The sequence below is a fragment of the Pezoporus flaviventris genome, unplaced genomic scaffold (assembly GCF_033815535.1).
Source record: "Pezoporus flaviventris isolate CSIRO_AGI_PZ_B2104156 unplaced genomic scaffold, CSIRO_AGI_Pfla_v1 ptg000007l, whole genome shotgun sequence".
Classification (NCBI taxonomy): Eukaryota; Metazoa; Chordata; class Aves; order Psittaciformes; family Psittacidae; genus Pezoporus; species Pezoporus flaviventris.
Genome location: NW_026892555.1, coordinates 3,619,345 through 3,641,357, shown reverse-complemented (window position 1 = coordinate 3,641,357; position 22,013 = coordinate 3,619,345). Strand labels below are relative to the sequence as shown.

At 45.8% G+C, this 22,013-nt stretch overlaps 2 protein-coding genes across 4 annotated transcripts in view; one reads left to right on the top strand and one right to left on the bottom strand.

The window, feature by feature from the left end:
* AGO2 (argonaute RISC catalytic component 2) overlaps positions 1–15,316 on the bottom strand; it is a 53,922-nt gene extending 38,606 nt beyond the window's left edge. For 2 of the 3 annotated variants that reach the window (XM_061447670.1, XM_061447671.1), the window contains exon 1: positions 1,199–1,377. In XM_061447670.1, the coding sequence (XP_061303654.1) occupies positions 1,199–1,238 (40 nt within the window). In that variant the 5' untranslated portion in view covers positions 1,239–1,377. Of the gene's footprint in view, positions 1–1,198; positions 1,378–15,038 lie in introns of those variants that run through there. The other variant, XM_061447672.1, reaches the window with a different exon arrangement.
* The window catches only part of DENND3 (DENN domain containing 3), a 410,308-nt gene that overhangs the window by 62,324 nt on the left and 325,971 nt on the right, over positions 1–22,013 (top strand). The gene's annotated exons all lie outside the window — the stretch shown is intronic.

Here is a 22,013-nt window from a genome sequence, read left to right as displayed (position 1 = left end):
ATCTCCACAAAGAGCTATTCAAATACAAATAATAGAAGGAATTCAAAAAGAATGTGGGAAACATCCAATATGAATCATTGACAGGATCTTCACAGAATTTAAGTATTTTATTTACATATATATATTATCACAGCAAGAAAAGGAGTACAGGGAGATGAACCTTTTCTTTTTAGGACCTAACCAGACAAACCCCCCAAAAACCCAACACAAAACCAAAAGAAACCCACATCTCTGGGCTGTCTTCAGGCTGGGTTTCATAAAGAAGTTCAACTTTCACACTGGCTTTCTGTTAAGAACCGTTAGAGCAAGATAGGAGAAAGGCTGGTAGTGTTCTCTAGGAGATAAGGAAGACTTAAAGCTGCAGCTCCTAGGCTCTTGATATTATGGGGGTAGAGGAGTCTCTCTCTCTCTCTCCCTCTCTCTCTCTATATATGGAACCTCTACATCTGTCTCAGCTGCTCATTAAGCATGTTTAAAGTATGGAAGCTGAAAGCTCTTCAGGGAAGCTACACACTGCTGAATTAGATGATGCACAACAAATAAAGGTAGCAGACTTGCTGGTTATCCCCAAAAACTCAGCAAACCATGAGGAAAGCACCGGAGGGAAGCAGAACTGATGTAAGCAGAACTTCGGTTACATCTAATGCCTGTTCCAGCATTATCTTAGACATCAACTGCTGAAGGTTCTTAACTGTGTCGGATTTAATGATGTGTTCTGCTAACAGTGCAGCCTCTACGAAAACAATACTTGGTAGAGCCCAGTAAATAACCTGAGAAGCAATTGGAAGGAATAGAAACAGGTGACAAGCAAATGGGAAAAACAATTCTTACCTTTTTTATGCAAAGGAAGTATATATATCTAAGACTATTCAGGACAACTCACTAACCACATGCTGGACTCCCTGCACTACAGTGAAGTTGTACAGCAAAATGGTCACTGGACACATCAAAAATCAATTTTAGGGTTGCTTCTCTTTTAACTTGGTAGCAAAGTAAACAGGTAGCACTGTTAATGATGCTTTATTTGTCCAGAGCCTCATTTCTGCTTTGAAACAGGTTGCACCTCCAGCTGTACACACCTATGCATGCTCCAGCATGTGCATTTACATTGTCACTCATATCCATCCACCGGGATCACTGGACCTGCAGACTACCATTTCCTTTTCTTAAAGCTCAAGCTCACTTATTCCTTGCTTACCTCTATGCCTGCAAGCTGGATTTGTACCAACTTCATGCATGAGACCGCATGCATCACCCCACAGGTAAATTGTTATTTTCCTAGAATGGCCCCTAAAATGCTACCCACAGTTAGATCACTTGGGGATGGGGGGAGTCTCTGCTCCCCATCACATTCAGTTTGCTCCTGCACTCTCTCAAGCACCTGCTCATCCCAGGTCTCTAAACTTGGAAGCCAACCCTTAAAGACAATTATAGAATCCCAGACTGGTTTGGGTTGGAAAGGACCTTAAAGCTCATCCAGTTCTAAACCCCTGCCACGGGCAGAGACACCTTCCACTAGAGCAGGTTGCTGCAAGCCCCGGTGTCCAACCTGGCCTTGAACACTGCCAAGGATGGGGCAGCCACAGCTTCTCTGGGCACCCTGTGCCAGCGCCTCACCACCATCACAGGAACTATTTTCTTGCATTCCCAATTTTTTCTGCGTATGTTCCATTTCTGTTATTTTCTCTCACTCTGACCATATATAAACTGTGCCCACGTATTGTCAAGGATTCAAATATGACGCCTTTCACATAATTTTGGATGCAGCCCCCCTCTGAAGGGTCTCCTGGTCTCTCAGGGAGCAGCCTCCACACATTCTACCCACAGCACACTGCATATACCAAGGTGGGCTATCAGAGCTAGGGCTGCTTCAACACTGATGATCAAAAATAAGGGAGCAGTCCTCATATTTGGTCATATTTGAAGTCCCATATATGACGACTCAGATGTTTTAGGGATCCCACTGTACCAGATTGCTTCTTAGTGCTGAAGCATGAAACCAAATACTTTACCAAGGAGTCAGTGTTAGATAAACAGCCCTGCTTCAAACTGTAATCTCATTACATTCAGCAGACCTAATCTAGACATGGTTTTTATTGACTAATTGTCACTTACTGCAAAAGAATTCAAGCAATGTTAATTCTCAAGTCAACCCGTTTACCTAGTGGAAGACGTCCCTGCCTGTTGGGGGTTAGACCTAGGTGAGCTTTAAGGGTCCCTTCCAACCCAAACCAATGTATGATTATTTTGCCTGGAACAAATGATCAGTTACAGATCTACAGCACTTTTGGTTATCTTGGTTACTTTTTGATCTCTGCAAAATAAGAGACATGATCTCTTTCATAGTGCCAGAGGTGATATGATCCACAGAGACCAGAATGACTCCCAGACACCAATGGTGTGAGCAGGTGTTGCAGTCAAGAGATGAAAAGGAGAAAGAAGACATAAATGTATCTTGCTTTGTACATTATGACCCTGTTTCAAGTAAGAATATGTGAAAGACTAAGAACAAAATACCAGAAAACCAAAGAGGAAGAGATCAATGCTCCAGCAGAAAGCAGCAGGGAATAAATAAAGAATTGTTCTTTCTAGCCCACAGGCTTCTTCTGGACAACATCAACTAGCAAAAGGCACCAAGTGTCAGTACATTCGCCCTGTGGCCTACATCTTCAGAGCGATCCTCCAAGGTTTTGAATACTAACACAGTTTCTCCCCATTCTACCGGCCACCTGCAAGCAGAATGAGGGGTGGAAGAGCACATCTATGCCCACTCGTAGCAAGCCAGGTGGCTTAAGTGATCCCTACACTCAGAACTGCAAAGTACAACTGAAATCCTTCTTAAGGGATGCAGACAAAAGCTTTTAATTACAAACTGCAGTGGTGAATTAAGTCATCCAAATAGTAAGCCTCATGCAAACAATGGAGGGGATGCTTCTGGCTTACCCACAAGTCAGCAACCCAGTTGAATTAGAACTACAAAGAAACTCCCATCTTCAGGCAAACCTCTACTCGATGAAGGGGGAAACGGAGAACGTTCTTAGTGCTATTTATCACACTTAACCAGAATGATTCATGATGTTGAACTAATTCCAGATGCCTTCTCTGGCAATTTGAAATAAAGAATACAATAGTAATGTCTTCATTCGCAAGGAGTAATGCCTCCATTCTATACAGTCTGTTCCCTGCCACTCCAAAAGGCCTATGGAGTGCATATACACATCTTCTAAGCAAAGAAAACCCCCACCCATCAGCACTTATTCCTCTCTACATTGCTGCTTCTCCCCTAAGAAGGTAAGACCAGAAATTCTGTATTTATCATCCCACATTACCCTTCCCTTACCCCTTGCTTGCTGAAATGTTACATTTTGGTTAGGAAAGAAACTTGGCTCCCCCTCCTTCTGATTAGCTGACACTTGGAACTGCGTAAGTATATAGGAAACAGTATAACCCACCTCCACTGTCTTTTGGTTTTAATTATTTCCTGTTTAAGACATTACAAGGCTGGTAAACCACGAGTTCTTTATACGTCAGCATTGACTCTGCCAGTAATATTTACTTTTTATACACAGACTGGGATTTCCAAACTGCTTGGTGTGAGTATCAGTCGAACACGTGCTTGCATTCAGTCCTAAGGAGAGCACTCATTCCAGTCTATGCCAGCTGCAGAACTGAGCTCAGTGAGGGGTACTTATGCCCAAATCTCCTGCATTAATTAAGTATTTCAACGCTTTCTGAAAGCACAAACCGACATCAAACTACACCATCGTACTGTACACCTGTGACACCTCTATACCTTGAGGTCTCCATGCTTCACAGATTTTCCTCTTCCCCCATTAGGAATAGTGAGAAGCGGTCTCTGTAACAGCTCACAAGCAGACACACTGGATAAATTAGATAGATGGTGTCCTTAACATAAGGACATGGAACTATTGGAGCAAGTCCAGAGGAGGCCACGAGGATAATCAGGGGACTGGAGCAACTCCTGTATGGTGACAGGCTGAGAAAGTTGGGGCTGTTCAGCCTGGAGAAGAGAAGGCTGCGTGGAGACCTCAGAGCAGCTTCCAGTATCTGAAGGGGGCCTATAGGGATGCTGGGGAGGGACTCTTCATTAGGGACTGTAGTTGCAGGACAAGAGGTGATGGGTTCAAACTGAAACAGGGGAAGTTCAGGCTGGAGATAAGGAAGAAGTTCTTTACTGTGAGGATGGTGAGGCACTGGGAAAGGCTGTCCAAAGAAGTGGAAATGCTCCATCCCTGGCAGTGCTCAAGGCCAGGCTGGACAGAGCCTTGGGTGACATGGTTTAGTGTGAGGTGTCCCTGCCCATGGCAGGGGGTTGGAACTGGATGATCTTACGGTCCTTTCCAACCCAAACTACTCTGTGATTCTATGATTAAATCACCTGAACCAGAGCTGTTGATCAGCACAACCGCCCTGCCAACACTTTTCCCTTCTCCTCCTTCTCCTTCCAGATCCCTTGCCACTCCATCCCATGCCTCTCCTCTGGCCTTCTCTATGATTAGAGACATCCTTGCCCACATGCACACAAGCTCCAAGCTTAACAAGGTCTAATGGCTTGGGCTTTACTCCGTGCCATTGGTATGTCTTTCTAGTGTGCTAGAAGCTGGTACCACAGAGGCCTCAAATCCATGTTTCCTGTGGTAGGCACATTATATATAATGCAACGAAACACAGAAATTATTTGGCCTCAGCTTAGTAAAGCAAGAAGCTAGGATGGCTGTATTTTGTGCTGTACCTTTGTGAGCACATTCCTACCCCACAGGCTTTGGCTCGGAGTACTTTTATGGAAAAATCTAAAAATAAAATTGTTGTTTTCATACCTAAAATGTTTTCTTATTTCCAAAACTCGAGGGCTGAGCTGTAACTCAGTCATGCTCTCCTTGAAAAAGAAATCTTTTCCCATACCCACACTGGATTAATCTACAAAAACATGACTGTTCCATGGCTTAGATTCAAAACAGTCACAGTTAAGAGCTGAGGTTATGCTTTATTTTATCATTTTAGATAGCGAGAACAGCTGGAGGAGCATCTCCAACATGCAGGAGATCCAATAGCATCTAATGCCCTTTCAAGAGATAGGGCTGTGGTTTGCAGCATCACTGAAAAGAGGGGTAAAATGCAGGTTCATAATCATGGAATAACTGGGACACGATGGGAGTGAAGGCTTTCAGCACAACTCCCCTGGGAGAACTGGGGTTTTCCTATTACAGCTGGGTTTTTTTTTTCCTCCACCTGCTTCTTGTAGGGAACTAAAGTCCTCTTATTAGTTGATACAAACCAAAACTCAGCCTTTGCACTGTGCCCCCACAGAAGTGAGAGCAACAGCATGGGAGGAGACTGCAAATAATGGCGTCTTACTACAGAGGTCCAAATCCCCACTGATTTTTTTCTCTGGGTAGTTGTCTCCTATCAGAAACTTACTCCATGTCACACCTTATCCTGGAAATTCCCTTCTTTGGGCTGTGCATTACTTTAATGATCCTGTGAAAGGTAAGTTTGAAGAGAAAAGGCACAGATAAGTTTCCTACAGAGAGGCCTAAACCTCCACTGTAATTTTACATTAAAGGGGATTTGCAAGTCAGAAATAATTAGGAAAGCACCACCACTGCTGTATTCTCATCACATAGAGAGACCCAAACAATAAAGCTTCACTTCCTTGCCCTGGTGGGAAGCTTCCTCCTTCTGAATGAAGCTTTCACTTTTAAACAACACACCCTTATGCAAACATTCTGAACCCATGTGAATTATTCCTAAGCATTCCTTCATTAAATGCTCTTCCCAAACAGAATTGTTCTGATTCACCAAGACCTTCGTTCTCCTGCACTGTCATTCCTACCTGACCTCGGGTTTCACTCTTCATTTTATTTGCTTGTGGTTTGAAAGGTTGGGGGTTTTGGGGGTTTTCTTTTTAAACCTATCTCTGTCATTAGGTTTCTCAACAGAAATTATCAAGTCAGAAAGAGCTGAAGGTAACACACATTCTTGCTTGAGAAACCTTCCCTTTCACCAACAGCTAAAAACCTCCTGGCCTCCCAAAGTCTCGTCCTCCGCATGATGACGATTACAGAAACGATGGAGTGTGATGGGCAAGAGAACACAACCAAGAGAGAGTGATAAAAACCAGCAGAAAGGGAGCATTCACTGCAAACCACAAGTCGTATGAAAGGACAATGGAGTAAGTTCAGTATCAAAGGAGAAGCGAAGCCAAGAACCCAGCAACATTTAGATAGGAATTTACCCTCTGCATGAATAGATGTCTGTCCTTTAATAGTAAACACTGGCTAAACAAGTTTCAGAAGGTATATAATAAGGCCCCAGTAATAATTATCTTTTAAAGCCTTATTCATCTACATGACAAGTTTAACTTCAAACAATTTTTAGATTGATCTAGCTAAGCCAGTGAAACCTCCCCTCTTGGGAATTCTTCTAAAATTGGCTTATTTAAAATAAATCTACATTAGCACATCCACACACACTTCCTACTACTAAATTACCATTTAAATTTCATTATTTTCTCACATTAATACGCTCTACCATAGGTTTCATGACTGAACTAAGAACACACAAAAAAGCACCACGAAGACAAAAAGCTCTAAAGCTCCAATCTGTGACATTAGCAGCTCGAACAGAGCCACCCACAGTATTTAACACAGCCTGCCAAGGGTGCCCAGAAAAGCATTACAACTTTCTTTTTCTCTAGACTACATAAGAAATCATCAACTTGACCACCTGGATGCAGATCTGCGCTGTAAAACCAGGAGAGTCTCGAAGATGCATTTCCAAGCTCCCCAGGACAACAACAAAATGTAGAATGGTTTGGGCCAGAAAGGATCTTAAAGCTCATCCAGTTTCCCCGCTGGCAGGGACACCTTCCACTACAGCAGCTTGCTCCAAACCTTGTCCAGCCTGGCCTTGAACACTGCCAGGGATGGGGCAGCCACAGCTTCTTTGGGCAACCTGGGCCAGCAACTCACCACCCTCACAGTAAAGAGCTTCTGCCATATATATATATACACACACACACATATATATATAAACTTCCCCTGTTTCACTTTGAACTCATCACCCCTTGTCCTGTCACCACAGCCCCGATGAAGTGCTCCTCTCCAGTATCCCTGTAGGCTCCCTTCAGACACTGAAAGCTGCTCTGAGGTCTCCACGCAGCTTCTCTTCTCCAGCCCCAATGTTCTCAGCCTGTCTTTACACCTGCTGAAATTAGCTGATTCCACAAACGACTAAAGACTTCATTTTTGCTCTGCAGTCCCTTTGCTTCAGTCACACCCTGACACAGGTTGGAATGAGACACAGTGATACATAAAATTCACGTATTGTTTAAATACGTGTTTCGATTTATACGTGTTTGGTGGAACTATGTGCTATGTGATTTAACGCTTCCCGCAGGTGAAACAGTTAACATTAAGCATATTCTCCACCTTCTGATTATAAAGCTACTTGTACAAGGGAATGCAATCAGGTTGTTGCCAAAAAAGCTGTTTGGAAAGCCATGTGGAGCTCAAAACAGTGCAGATGTATGTAGTGATTCTGTATTAACTGAGAAGTTAAATATTTTAACACTTCTCTCAAAGATAGAGGCTTTCACAACTCCAGAGCTATCATGGCATATATTAACAGTGGGACCCAGGCCATAACAACTTCACTTCAAGCAGTAATAAGCCCACATACAACTTAAGCTGGTGTAAGACAGAACTAGCACAGAAAGAGAAGTCCTGCCTTCACGCAGCTGTTCAGTCTGCCCTATGATCCCCAAACCTGTGTTACCATGAGCATTCCTGCAGAGAAGCAAAGCAGCTAAAACTAAATAGGAGGGGGTATGAACCACAGAATGGTTTGGGGCGGAAGGGACCTTAAAGCTCATCCAGTTTCAACCCCCTGCCACAGGCAGGGGCACCTTCCACTGGACCAGGTTGCTCCAAGCCAAATCCAACCTGGCCTTGAGCACTGCCAGGGATGGGGCAGCCACAGCTTCTCTGGGCACCCTGTTCCAGTGCCTCAGCACCCTCACAGGGAAGGATTTCTTCCTAATACCTAATCTAAATCTCCCCTTTTTCAGTTTAAAGCCATTCCCCCTTGTCCTACCACTACCTGCTCTTAGGAAAAGCCCCTCTCCATTCAACCTTCATTAAGTAGGTAACTGAAAAATAAAACTCTCCTTTGCTGAAAGCAGATTTCAAAGCTGTCCATGTGTCAGCCTGTAGTTTCACGTTCATCTTGAAGCAGCCTAATGCAGCCTGGCTGCAGAGAGAGATGGTCATGCAGGCGTTAGTGTGGGAGGCTGCCTTGTGCAGTGTTGGGCAGACGAGTCCCTTTCATTCTTTGCCTTCAGAGGGACTTATTACAAGAGCATGTAGTGATAGAACAAGGGGGAATGGCTTTAAACTGACAGAGGAGAGAGTGAGATGAGATCTTAGGCAGAAGTTCTTCCCTGTGAGAGTGGTGAGGTTGGAACTGGATGAGCTTTAAGGTCCCTTCCAACACAAATCATTCCAGGATTAAAACCTACAACAAAGACAAGACACAACTGAGCAGCACTGGCGAAAAACAGAAGAGGACACATTACAACAGGAGAGAAAGAACTACTCTTAATGTATCTGTGACTAAAAAATAAAACCTGTTTCACAACCCAAATACGAACAGAATTTGGCAGCACTGTGGAGAGCTCAATGAGAACCTAATTCAAAACACATCACTGATGGCAGCAAGAGGGAAAAACATCAAAGCAAGCTTTGGACTGATTTGGTTATTTCATTATCAACAGTACTTCCCCATCTAAATCACTGCTTTGCTTCTACCTTGGCTGTGTCCAGGTTTTTGAGGTCACACAGTTTAAAAGCTACCCTTTGTAGAAAGCCTGTCACCAGGTACCACACAGCTCCATAACTGAGGCAATGCTGTAAAAAAGGGTATTTAGGAAAAGAGTTTTTTCCTAATAGAAAATGCAAAGAGAAACCAGAGAAAGAGATGAAATAATGCTCACACTGAAACCTTTTCTTTAACAGCATTAAGTTTACTCTGGAACAAAAGGAATAGTAAAAGCAAAATAAATTAAAATGGAAAAGTTAAAAAGAGTTGCACTAACCTATGGTGCTCACTAAACACAGTTAAAGACCTATTAAAGCAGTCATGAGCATACAAAACTACGGGCATTATCTCAGTCTGAGGATTTAAAAACCCACTTCCTGGACAGTACTAAAGTCTCTTTGAAGCACTATTTCCTAGAAATGGCTACCAAAGAGAACTGTGTACTAACAAATTACTACTCTGGGGTAAGACAGGAGGGAAGACTGGCCTTGCCTAGTGTATCTGGGGATGATGTCTTTTGCTTTTGCCAAGTTTGACAGTATAAAGCATATAAAGAAATGTTTAAGTTCAACTCCAGGTATTACAATAAGTGTGGAAAGAAATCAAAAAGCCCCTGCACTGAGCTGGGAAGCTCTGCACTTTCCTAGTCAATAGGACAGGAGATACTTCACATTCTAGAGGGCTGCTTTTGTGTGTACATAAGAAAGGATGCACGACACTAAAGCAAAGTAATTGGACAATGCATGGAACAGATCCCTACCCACAGTCACTACAGTTAAAGCTACGTAATACTTTCCACCAGCTATTTTTTTCCTACTTCGTAACTTACCAAAAATAAGATACTGGAGGTGGACTTTTCTTCATTTTCAAATGTAGCGATATTTTCTGGTAGGCTGAGTATTAGAAATTCCAGCACTAAAAATACGCACAAGTATTCTGCTAAAACATGAAATGAGGCAATATACAATAAAACTGTGACAAGTCTTACAAGTTTCATACAGCTGTTGTCAGCACATGCTCAGCCAACACAAAACACACTTTCATTAGGCATGTAAAGTTCCTAATTAGTTCGAACTGTGTATGTTCGTAAAGCCAATTCAGCAGTTAGAAGTTCACTGCGTTCATCAACCTGATGCCTGCAGTTTCTGGAAGGCCAGAAGTATTTAGAAGGGCTGTTTCTTTGAACAGAAAACTCTTTCCCTCCCATACTGTTCTAAGTGGGTAGAAGAAAGTTGGGGCTGTTCAGCCTGGATGAGAAAAGCTGAGACCTCAGAGCAGTCTTCCGGTATCTGAAGGGGGCTACAAGGATCCTGGAGAGGGGCTCTTCATAAGGGACCATAGCAACAGGACAAGGAGTGATGGGTTCAAACTGAAACAAGGGGAGTTCAGGTTAGAGATAAGGAAGAAGTTCTTTACTGTGAGGGTGGTGAGGCGCTGGCACAGGTTGCTCAAAGAAGGGGTGAATGCTCCATCCCTGGCAGTGCTCAAGGCCAGGATGGACAGAGCCTTGGGTGACATGGTTTAGTGTGAGGCATCCCTGCTCATGGCAGGAGGATTAGATCTGGATGAGCTTAAGGTCCTTTCCAACCCAAACCAGTCTGTGATTCTAAGAGCAGACCATGTTAATCTAAGACATCTTCTCTTACAGAGTTAAAGCACTGAACTCCCTTTCCCTCTGTGAAACACAGGAAGAGTGGGGTGACAGCAGTGCAGAAGAGGGTGTACAAGCTGTCAAAGTTGTACTTCCCTAGAAGTCAGGGAGGTTTGGCTGTTCCTCTGTACTCTTTCTATATCCATTACAACACACCACTGAGTATGTACGAGTACATGACGATCCTGCCAAAGTGAGTAACTTCAAGACAAGGGAAAACTAAGTGTACAAAATCCCATGTAAATGCAGCCAGTGAGAGAATCGCTGCTGAAAAACAAAGTTTGACTTTTCAGATAGCAAATACTACACTTCAGGAAGCAAAGGAGAAAGTTTGGCTCACACATATGACAACATCAATTATCTTTTCATCAAATGACTATCTCATCTTTAAGCTACTTTAAGCCTACACAGCTAACTGAAACAATATACAATCTTTCTCTTCCTTAGGAAAATACACTGGCCACAACAGCAACACACAGGAAAAAGTTAACACTGTTTTTTGTAGGTTGTAATGTTGCCAAATCCAATTCAAATCTAAGGAAAAATTCTCAGGCCAAACCAAAGAGAGCTGAAGCTGTACATTAAGTTCTCATTTCCACTTCTATGTGTGGCAGCTTACAATGAATTTCAACACAATCTGCTGTCTAAAATTAAGGCAAAGAAACTGGGCAGCTCTGTGATACCTGCAGAGCTGGCACAGTAAGAGCAGGTCTGGAACCATTCCTGAAAGAATACAAGAAACCTTTCTAACAGAAGAAAGATAGACCCTTGACAGGCACACAGGAGTTCTTGCTGCTACCGGTGTGTAAGCTAAGAGGATGCTGGTGAAGTTAAATTCCATAAGGCCACAGGATGCCATTTCTACTACCCCAAGTAAGGCATGAGCACACCCTTCATGGCACCACGTTTTAGGACTAGGGAGTCCTAAAGAGAATCAGCATCCACCCATCACATACCTTCAATATATGGGAGTTAAAAACAAGTACACATGCTGAAAAACGAGAGACTAAAAAGTTACAACAGCCTATTAACAATTCTAAAGAAGTAATTTCCAACTAAATGACAAGTGAGAAAATAACCTCAATTTCACTAGTTTGATAGAGGGCTCAAAATCATTTCTTGCGCTACAAAAAGGTTCTATTTTACATGCAAAGCTGTAACGCCCTTCACAAAGACACTCTTCTTCAGACAACTGCTGCTTCTACAATAAACCAAGACCTTGAGCAGCAGACAAAAATCAAATATCCTTTCATAGAATGAAAAGAGAATCTATAGCAGCCAAATTCAGAATCTGTAACTACATGAACACCAAGCAGCGCAAGTTATAGAAGTTTAGACAAGTGTTAATCAATGCTTTAAAGTGACAGGATTTTTATTACATTCCTTTGACATTTTTCTGCCTTTCTACAAAAATGTGTAACAAAACGTAGCAGTATCTAACTTCTTAATTAAAGAATATCATTTTCAGATTACTTTTCAGCGTCTTGAAGGCAAAACTAAAGCACATGTATGTAATGTTTCAGCTAATTCAACGCCAAGTCAAGAACTCAAAGAGTGTTTGGGAAAAGGGAGCAAGGAACATAGGTTTTCTAACCGCAAACCCAGTGATTCCAGGATGTCCCCGTTTGTATGAAATAAGCTCTTACTCCCAGTGTAACAACAGCATGTTAGAACAAAGTTTCCACGCTCAGCAGCAATCTTCTGAACTTAGTCAGTACAGCCTCCTAACTTGCTTTCTACTGTGTCCAGAAAAAAGAATGAAGATGAAAATAGCAAACCCTGCGGCAAATTGAGCGATTACACTGGCAGGAGGCCACCACCACAGGCACCCTCACAGCGGGGCTGGCTGCTGTGTCCAGTTTGGCAACAGGAGCTGGAAGAGCAAAGTAGCTTCTATGCAGCAGCAACGTGCAGAGAAGCAAGCGGCGGCAAGATCGAAGTTGGAGGAGATATGAATGGAGCATTTACACGGTGTTGAGGATGTGCTGACAGACATGTAGAGGCTGAGAACTTGTGCATTCATGGCAGCTGGAGCTCAGTGAATGGCTGTAAATCACACTTCTTGCTCTCTCCTCTGAGCAGGATTCCAGCACGCTTTGATTTTATAGGTATCAGATTCACATATGGAAGGGAACTTGCACTGGCAGCTCACAGGCACACGTAGCCTTACACAAGGGCACTAAGCATACTGCTGACAGTCCCTGTTTCCAGACTGGTTCACAATACAGGCCAGCTCTCTTAAAATACACTACTCAAATTTGGTGGAACAGGAAGCTGTCTGGACTGCTAGAAGCCACTGAGCTAAGGCTGTCTATGGATGATTTCACAGGAAGGAAACAGAAAGCCTCATGATGTAGAGAACAACTTGCAGCTCGAACCCCAGAACAGACACTGTCACTGCCCAGCTCTGCGCAGGGGGAAAGGGCTGAGCCACAGAGATAAACTAGGAAGTAAACAAGACGGAAGATGAGCTTGGCTGGAGGGAAGAGAATAATACCAGGAGGCTGAGACACACACCACTAACATGCAGTAATATAGGATTCCGTGTAAGTATAGTGGTTGTTCTATCAAGAGCCCGAGGTTAAGAGAGTTGTTCCAGTAAGAGGAAAATACCCTTACACATTGAACACGGGCCCCCGATGGTAAACAGCAGCAACCAACGCTGGTGGGTGTGTAAGATCATTCCAAGTGAAAGGGACAGTGGCAGGGTCAGGTACAGAGCAAATAAAAGCAGATAAAGAGACTCCCACACATCAACCCACTCTCAGCACATGCACTGGTGATATTTTCTGTTATTTGCCTCCTTATGAACAGTTTCAACACAGATGTACCGACAGGAGGGGAACATCACAGCCTCAGCAACAACGGCATAATCTGAGCACTGTGAGTACCTGCAAACTCAACGTATACCTGTACCTGAGCAAGAGAGCCTGGCTCTAAAAGCCACCAAATGATTACACCGATAGTGATACCCACTTATTAGTGCTGAAATGTGCACATGATGTTACACACGAGAGGAAAGTCTTGAACATTGTTCTGGATACACAGAGCTGCACAGACCTATCTTCCTGGTGTGTCTAAAGTCTTTGGGCACTGTAGAAAGAAAAGGAGGAAAGGAAAAACCAGAGGAGCTGCACTCTAAGAAGAAAGCAATAATCCTGATTGTCTGTCTTGATTCTTCAATCAGAGAAGAAGCCAACACCTAAGGTCTTAAGACAGGAATGCCCTTACAGTAGGAACATTTGTAACAAGCAGTAAAAGACATCTCAGTTACAGGTCCTGCATTTCACTACACTATTCTTTGATAGATTACCCCGCTAAGGTGAAAGATTTCATGCAAAACTGTTGAGAACAGTAATATAAAACAAAGTTCCACTTCGTTTGAAACTTTTCGAGAAGAAAACTAGGTATCAGTCACCCAAACACCATAGATCCTCCACAGGAATTCTCACCACAGTAACAGCCTAACACCGAATGGAACAAACACCTCACAAACTCTACAGTCTCCCTAAATAACGTTAGATGTCCCTGAATGAGCTGGTAACCTTTCTTCTTGTCCTCTGCTCACAGATTTTAGTACCCGACAGAGCCTGAAGACATCTAAGGAAGCTCATAACCTCTTCCAACCCTACCCGCCATCTGGATTACGGCTTTACCTCCACCTAAACGCGGTTTACCTACACCTAACCGCCACACACGGGCACAGCGCACTCGCTGGCGAACACAGCCACAGCGGCCTGAACTTGTGCGCGCCCTGAGACGCCTATCGCAGGCTGTCCCCGGAGGATGCCGCCGCTACGAGGATGTGCGAGGGAGGAAATGGAGACCCCGGTCCGCTCCGCGCTGCCAGCAGGAGGCTGAGCTGGCAGAACAGCGAGCGCTGGCCTGGGGCAGGCAGCACGTAGCGCACAGCCGAGGGGACACCCCGGGGACGGACCATGCGGGGCGGGGGGGGGAGCTCCGCCGTCTCCTCCCGGCCCAGCAGCGGCTCCCAGAGCCCCGTGAGGGAACCCCCCGGCGGGCAAAGGGCGCAGCCCCCCCCGCCTCGGCCCCCTCACAGCCCCGCTCGCCCTCAGGCCGGGGCCAGCCTCCCGCCGCGGCAGAGGGAGGGGAGAGGAGGGCAGGGGAAGGCGACCCTCCCCTAAAAGGGGCCTCCGGACACGCAGGCTCCGCTCACCGCCCTCCCGAGGTGGCGGCGGTGGCCTGACCCCTCCTTCCCCGGCGAGCGCGGCCGGCCGCGGCCTCAGCCAGGCCCGAGCACGGGGAGGGGACAAGGGGGGGATCTCTAAGGGTCCTTCTCCCCCCACACCGCCGGCCCTCGGCGCCTCGCTCGCTGGAGGGAAGGGGACAGAGGGGCAGAGGTGGCCGCTGAGGGGGCTCACGCCCGCGCTGACAGACGCCTCGTGCGCCAAGGGTCCCCGCTCCTCACACCACACACAAACGGCCGCCGAGCGCAAACCCCGCCGCCTCTCGAAAGGGAAGGAGCAAAGCGCTCGGGGAGAAGGGGGGGAAGCCCCGAGGAGGGAAGGGAAAGCGGCCGAAGCCTCACCGGGTCCGGCGGAGGTGGCTCCCGGGTACATGTCTCCGTGTGCGGCGGCGGAGGCGGCGCCTCTCTCCAGGTCCCTACCGCGGCGGCAGCTCGAGGGGAGGGAAAAGGGGGGCGAAGGAGGCGAGCCCGAGCCCCGGCTGCGCTGTCGGGGGAAGGGGGAGGAGAAGAAGGAAGGGGAGGGAAAGGGGAGGAAAAGAAAAGGGGAAAGGAGGGAAAAACAAAAAGAGCGAGCAGCGGGAGCAGGGCCGGCCCGGCGCCGCAGAACCAGGTTACTCGGCGGCACTGAGGAGCGGGCGGTGGGTGGGTGGGGACAAGGGAGGAGCCGCGGGGTCACGGGGCAGGGGGGCTCCGCCCGCCGCCGGCTTCACCGCCCTCCTGCCCGCGGGCCCCGCGCCGGCGGGAAGCGGAGCGGGCGGCCCGGGGAAGGGGCCCTGGCCTGCGGTTCGCCTGCTCCTGCCGCCCGGCAGCGGTTCCACGGACTGGATACGGCCCCAGCACTCGGGCACGTTGGGGTTTGCTCCTGCACCGCGCCAGTGTGGCTGACCAGACACCGGCCATGTGTAGCAGGAGCCTTTGTAGGCCCTGGAGTCACCCACCAGAGGGAACCATGGCTTCTTTTAACCAAGCCTCTGCCTTGGGCAGGTGCAACATCAAACTAAAAGTGTATGTTGCAGCCAGGACTGCCAGAGAAACCTTGCGAAACCACCGTGTGCCTCTAGCTCTCGCTACCTCTCCTTTAAGGCAGTTTGCCTAGCTATGCCTGCTTAAAAAGGATGCTGGAATGGGATCGGTTTTCCATGTACTGCTTGATCTTCAATGCCCTGTTTACTTGAGAATTAGATTTGGTTGTTTCATTTTGGACAGGGCCCTGGCTGACACGGTCTAGTGGGAGGTGTCCCTGCCCATGGCAGGGGGTTGGAACTGGGTGAGCTTTAAGGTACCATCCAACCCAAAGCATTCTATGTGTTCTCGTATTTCACCCTATGAGACAAAAGCAACGCTGCTGTGAAAACCTCGGATCAGTCACCGTGAGGATCTCACACCTCTACACCACATCCACTTTTCATTGTATCTATGAAACCCAGCTGTGGTGTGGTACCTTGCTGTTGTACAACCAGATAATCTCTGTCTGTATGTATATACAGGGTATACCAACTAGCCATAATGCTAAAGAGGTATTGATCAGTATAATGCACTGAGACACGGGAGATGTCAGAGGATGATTCCTGTGGGAACTGTCATCCTTTTATAATCTCCTCATTGGCACCTCTTCCTTTCAGGAGGAGAAATAGGAAAACAAAATCAAACCTGCTAAGGAGGCAAAGAGCAAGTTAATGATGGTCACTTCCACCAGAAGGTATTACCTACACAATTACAGGACAGCAGCTATGATCCAAACTTCCATTCACCTGCTCCATTTGGATGTGGAAGCCTTTAGAAACAAGTAACAAAGTTTTCTTATCCCAGAACAGTCAAACCCCTTCAAAGTCAACTAAATTCCTTCAGTAAATGTTATCTGCCAAAGGCTGAGGCAAACATGGCTTGTATAGTTCATTGATCAATTAATATCCTCCATCAGTACATATTTAGAATCACAGAATCATAGAATAGTTAGGGTTGGAAAGGACCTTAAGATCATTCAGTTCCAGCCCCCCTGCCATGGCCAGGGACACCTCACACTAAATCATATTACCCAAGGCTCTGTCCAGCCTGGCCTTGAACACCACCAGGGATGGAGCATTCACAACTTCCCTGGGCAACCCATTCCAGTGCCTCACCATCCTCACAGGAAGGAATTTCTTCCTTATATCCAATCTAAACTTCCCCTGCTTCAGTTTTAACCTGTTACCCCTTGTCCTATCACTACAGTCCCTAATGAGGAGTCCCTCCCCAGCATCCCTATAGGCCCCTTTCAGATACTGGAAGGCTGCTCTGAGGTCTCCACGCAGCCTTCTCTTCTCCAGGCTGAACAGCCCCAACTTCCTCAGCCTGTCTTCATACAGGAGGTGCTCCAGTCCCCTGATCATCCTCGTGGCCTCCTCTGGACTTGTTCCAACAGTTCCATGTCCTTTTTATGTTGAGGACACCAGAACTGCACACAATACTCCAGGTGAGGTCTCACAAGAGCAGAGTAGAGGGGCAGGATCACCTCCCTGGACCTGCTGGTCACGCTCCTTTTGATGCAGCCCAGGATACGGTTGGCTTTCTGAGCTGCGAGCGCACACTGAAGCCGGCTCATGTTCATTTTCTCATTGACCAACACCCCCAAGTCCTTCTCCGCAGGGCTGCTCTGAATCTCTTCTCTGCCCAACCTGTAGCTGTGCCTGGGATTGCTCCGACCCAGGTGTAGGAGGGATTTGAAGGGATATAGAGGCATCTCCCTGTTTCAGTTACATCAGTTTATGTTTACTCTTCCCTTTGGCTCACACTTGTAGATGTTCAAGGGTTGCTATTAACAGCTCAGCTTTCACTTCAAGTGAGTTGTTCCTGAAACCATTGTCACCACTAGAGTTTCCACTGGAGTGATTTTGGATTTGTCTGCATTCCAAGCTCCTCAAGTTGCTGGAAAGTAAAGACTTACCAGTAACTAGAAACAAATAAAGGACCAAATCATGGGTCAGCTTCAGTTCTAGAGTAAAGCCAAGCAGCTCTAGCAAAATTAGAAGCAAGGGAGCTGGCAATGGGATTGCTGTTTCCCTCGCTGTGAGGAGTTGGGCAACATTTTTGCTCAACCACCAACAGTTTCTGGTCTGTGCTCTGTAACTTACTGGAGGCTGAAAATGGGGGTGGAGAAATCCCCCCAAAAAAGCCAGAAGAGAGTTATCTGAGGGAAATTTGGCCTTTCTGCTATATTAGATATTAGTAAATGCTGAGGTGACAGGAAACCACGCAGTCCCTGAGTCAAAATCTGTTTTTTTTATATTACATTTAAATCAATCTTCTGATCTGATTAGGAAGATAACTCCCTCTAACATTCTGCATACTGTCCTGCCTGTTAGAGCCTGTACAAGAGAGAATGAATACACACTGTAGGGTTCTAGACAAATCCACTTGACACTTTGGTTACTGACTGGCAGCACTGAGCTAACCTCCATCAGATTGTGTTTGGAGGCGTGTGGAATGAGCTTAACACAGCCTTCCAGGGAAATGCCCATCTCTGACAAACCCCAAACTGTCCCACTGTGGGACATATAAACACAAATAATTCTGTCTCACCTTAGAATCACAGAATGGTTTGAGTTGGAAAGGACCTTGAGATCATCCAGTTCCAACCCCCCTGCCATGAGCAGGGACACCTCACACTAAACCATGTCACCCAAGGCTCTGTCCAACCTGGCCTTGAACACCGCCAGGGATGGAGCATTCACAACTTCCCTGGGCAACCCATTCCAGTGCCTCACCACCCTCACAGTAAAGAACTTCTTCCTTATATCCAATCTAAACTTCCCCTGTTTCAGTTTGAACCCATCACCCCTTGTCCTGTCACTACAGTCCCTGATGAAGAGTCTCTCCCCAGCATCCCTACAGGCCCCCTTCAGATACTGGAAGCTGCTCTGAGGTCTCCACTCAACCTTCTCTTCTCCAGGCTGAGCAGCCCCAACTTTCTCAGCCTGTCTTCATACAGGAGGTGCTCCAGTCCCCTGATCATCCTCATGGCCTCCTCTGGACTTGTTCCAACAGTTCCATGTCCTTTTTATGTTGAGGACACCAGAACTGCACACAATGCTCCAGGTGAGGTCTCACGAGAGCAGAGTAGAGGGGCAGGATTGACCTTTTTTATATCATTCTTGTGAAATCCTGTCCTGAAAGCAGGAATCAGTGAAGCTCACGTGCTGAAGGGATGCACCCACATGGAACTTCATCTGACACCTGACTTAGTTGCAGCAGAAAAGAACAAGAAGTGAATGATGGTACTCTGCTAGCAGTTTGACAATAACAAGCTAACAAGCAACAGAAGATAGGTGAAATATCGGGAGAGGTTTCCCAAAACCCTGAATGCATATCCCACATTTCATTCAGGCTCCACAGGATACTCTGCAATTGATTACAGAAACACTCTGCAAAACCAGAGATCCCAAACCCAGCAATTAATACCTGGAACATCCTAGAGTGCAATGCACTTGCATTGATTTAAATCTGATTTTTGTGGATTTAGAACTTCATAAGGGAAAGGGCTTATGATGGTTTATACGGGACTGCAGACATGTACAATCAGTTAAATACTGGGTTATTTAAGCCAGTTTTCTCCTGTAGAAGTCCTGCTGTGCCTCCAGGCTGTTTTCATGCTACCATACACTTCTAGCAGCATTTCTGTGTTACTGGGGAGAGTTCCAGCTCCTCCACCTCCCATCACACACTCACTTTGGGCCATGTCACTTGCTTTATTTCTAATGCTTTCTGTCACCGACAGTAGTAGTTTTGGAGCACAGTGAAACCTGATTATGTCTTAGTGGGCAATTCCACCCAAAAATGACCTCAGTTCTTGAAAAGGTTTGGGTTGTAAGAGCGGTTTGAAAGCTCTGTAGGAGCATTCTTTTATACATGCTATTTATATGTGATACTAACAATTATAGAGTGGGATAAGAACAACTGCTTAAACATTTAAATCAGGTTTCTTTAAAGGAAAAAAGAAAGAAGTGACTGTTGGACACAATACCCATCAGAAGTGCTGGATTTCAAGCCGATATTTCCCAGAACTGATATCTCTCAAAGAATGAATTACCAGTTTTGGAAAAACAGAGCATTTTCTAACCATTTTGGAAGCAAAGTTTAGTATTTAGGACCAGCTTTTAAAATAAGGTATACCAGCAATGGCAATCTGGGGTAAATATTTTATCTACAAATAGGCTAGTGACAAATGATACGTCTTTTCATGAGAAGAGATGCATTGATCTAAGGATCCTTCCCTTTGTAAACTAAATCAATCCCCCTAGTTTATAAATGGCTTTTAGTCATTGATAACAATGGTACAGTGGCAAAAAAATTGTACTCAGAGCAGAGCGAGCTATATTTTATTCTTAACTCAGAGGGGATTTAAGCTCACACTTCCCAGCTCTCAACTGGCCTGGCTTTTATGATGTTATCCCAGAGTGCCTGCATTAGACTTCTCACATATTCCGTGTTCTGCTTTGCATATAAAATCAGACCAGAAGTGAAGCAGACCGCGACTCTGTAATCTGATGTGTTCACATGGTTACAAAGACGTTGAGGGTTCTGGTGCCCTCCTCATGGACCGTTCATTATTTTACAATTACTGATTAAATCCAAATTAATGCCTGGCAGAGGGACCAAAACCTGATTTTTTTTGTCCTTTTAGTGCTGTGATTACTAAGTTACAAAGCTACATTTGATTCCTTTTGCCAAATTAATTGCAATATTTATTTATAACACCCCCCCCCCCCCCCAAAGTATTTCTTTTATTACATTGTTAACTTCACTTCAGAAAGAAGTTTTCTTGAGTGATCAGGACCAACGATCCAAACACTATGAAAAAGATACAGCACCACCTATTGGGGATATGTTATGTACGCTGATTATTACAGCTTTAAGTAGTAACAGAGTTTTGTTCTTTGTTGTAATAATAAAATCACAGACTCCACGAAGTTGGAGAAGACCTTTAAGATCATCAGGGCCAAACTTTACCCCAGCACTCCCAAGGCCACCACTAAACCATGACACTGAGGGTCTTATATACATGGTTTTTGAACACCTCCATGGATGGTGATTCCACCACTGCCCTGGGCAGCCTGATCCAATGCCTGAGCACCCTCTCAGTGAAGAAATTGTTCCTAATCTCCAATCTAAACCTCCCCTGGTGCAGCTTGAGGCCGTTTCCTCTTGTCCTATTGCTTGTCACCTGGGAGAAGAGACTGACCCCACCTCTCTCCATCCTCCTCTCAGGCAGTTGTAGGGAGCGATCAGGTCCCCCCTGAGCCTTCTCTTCTCCAGACTGAACTCCCCAGGTCCCTCAGCCGTTCCCCATCACACTTGTGCTCCAGGCCCTGCACCAGCTCCGTTGTCCTCTAGCCCCACTCCAGCACCTCAATGTCTCTCTTGTAGTGAGGGGCCCAGAACTGAATACAAGATTCAAGGTGTAGCCTCACCAGTGCCCAGTGCAGGAGGATGATCACTGCCCTGGACCTGCTGGACACACCACTGCTGATACAGGCCAGGATACCATTAGCCTTCTTGGCTGCCTGGGCACAAGCTGCTCGTGTTCAGGCAGCAACACCCCCAGGTCCTTTTCCACCAAGCAGCTTTCCAGCCCCTCTTCCCCAGGCCTGGAGCATTGCACGTGGTTGTTGCACCCCAAGTGCAGGACCCTTCACTTCGTGTTGTTGAACCTCATTCAATTTGCCACAGCCCATTGATCCAGCCTGTCCAGAACCTTCCTACCCCCTACCCTGTTGATGATGATCAACGACCTGAAGTTCCTTAGAATGTGGCTGCTGAAAGCAGGAGATACGGGCTTGTATAGAAATTTGGATCCCAGTGCCAATGAAATATAGACCATTTGAACAGTTTAAACAAGAAAAGAAAGTGCAACCTTGAGAGCTAAGAAAGGAAGAATCACCTTAGGAAGGTTAAAAAGCACTAACAAAACAGTTAATCAAAGGCAGGGAAAGAGAATGAAAGTATCACCTGGTGAACACCTCTTGAGTTTGACCATTGTGATGACTACCAATGATCTCAGCAATGTTGTAACTCTAAGACATCAGCTCTGTAGTATGATTTACTCACAGCTCATTTAGGATGAAGTGTTAAGGGCTGATTGCTTTGCATATGTAGCGCTAATGACTGATAATGTGCAAGAGTGTGACAATGACTGAGAGAACTGATTATTAGTATGGAGTGCTTTCCTAATGAATATTAATGAATAGTAAAATTTTGCTTTACATTTTGAAACTGGCACTCCCACCACAGCAAGCTCCAATTCTTTAAATGGAGCATATATACACACACATAATCCCTCCC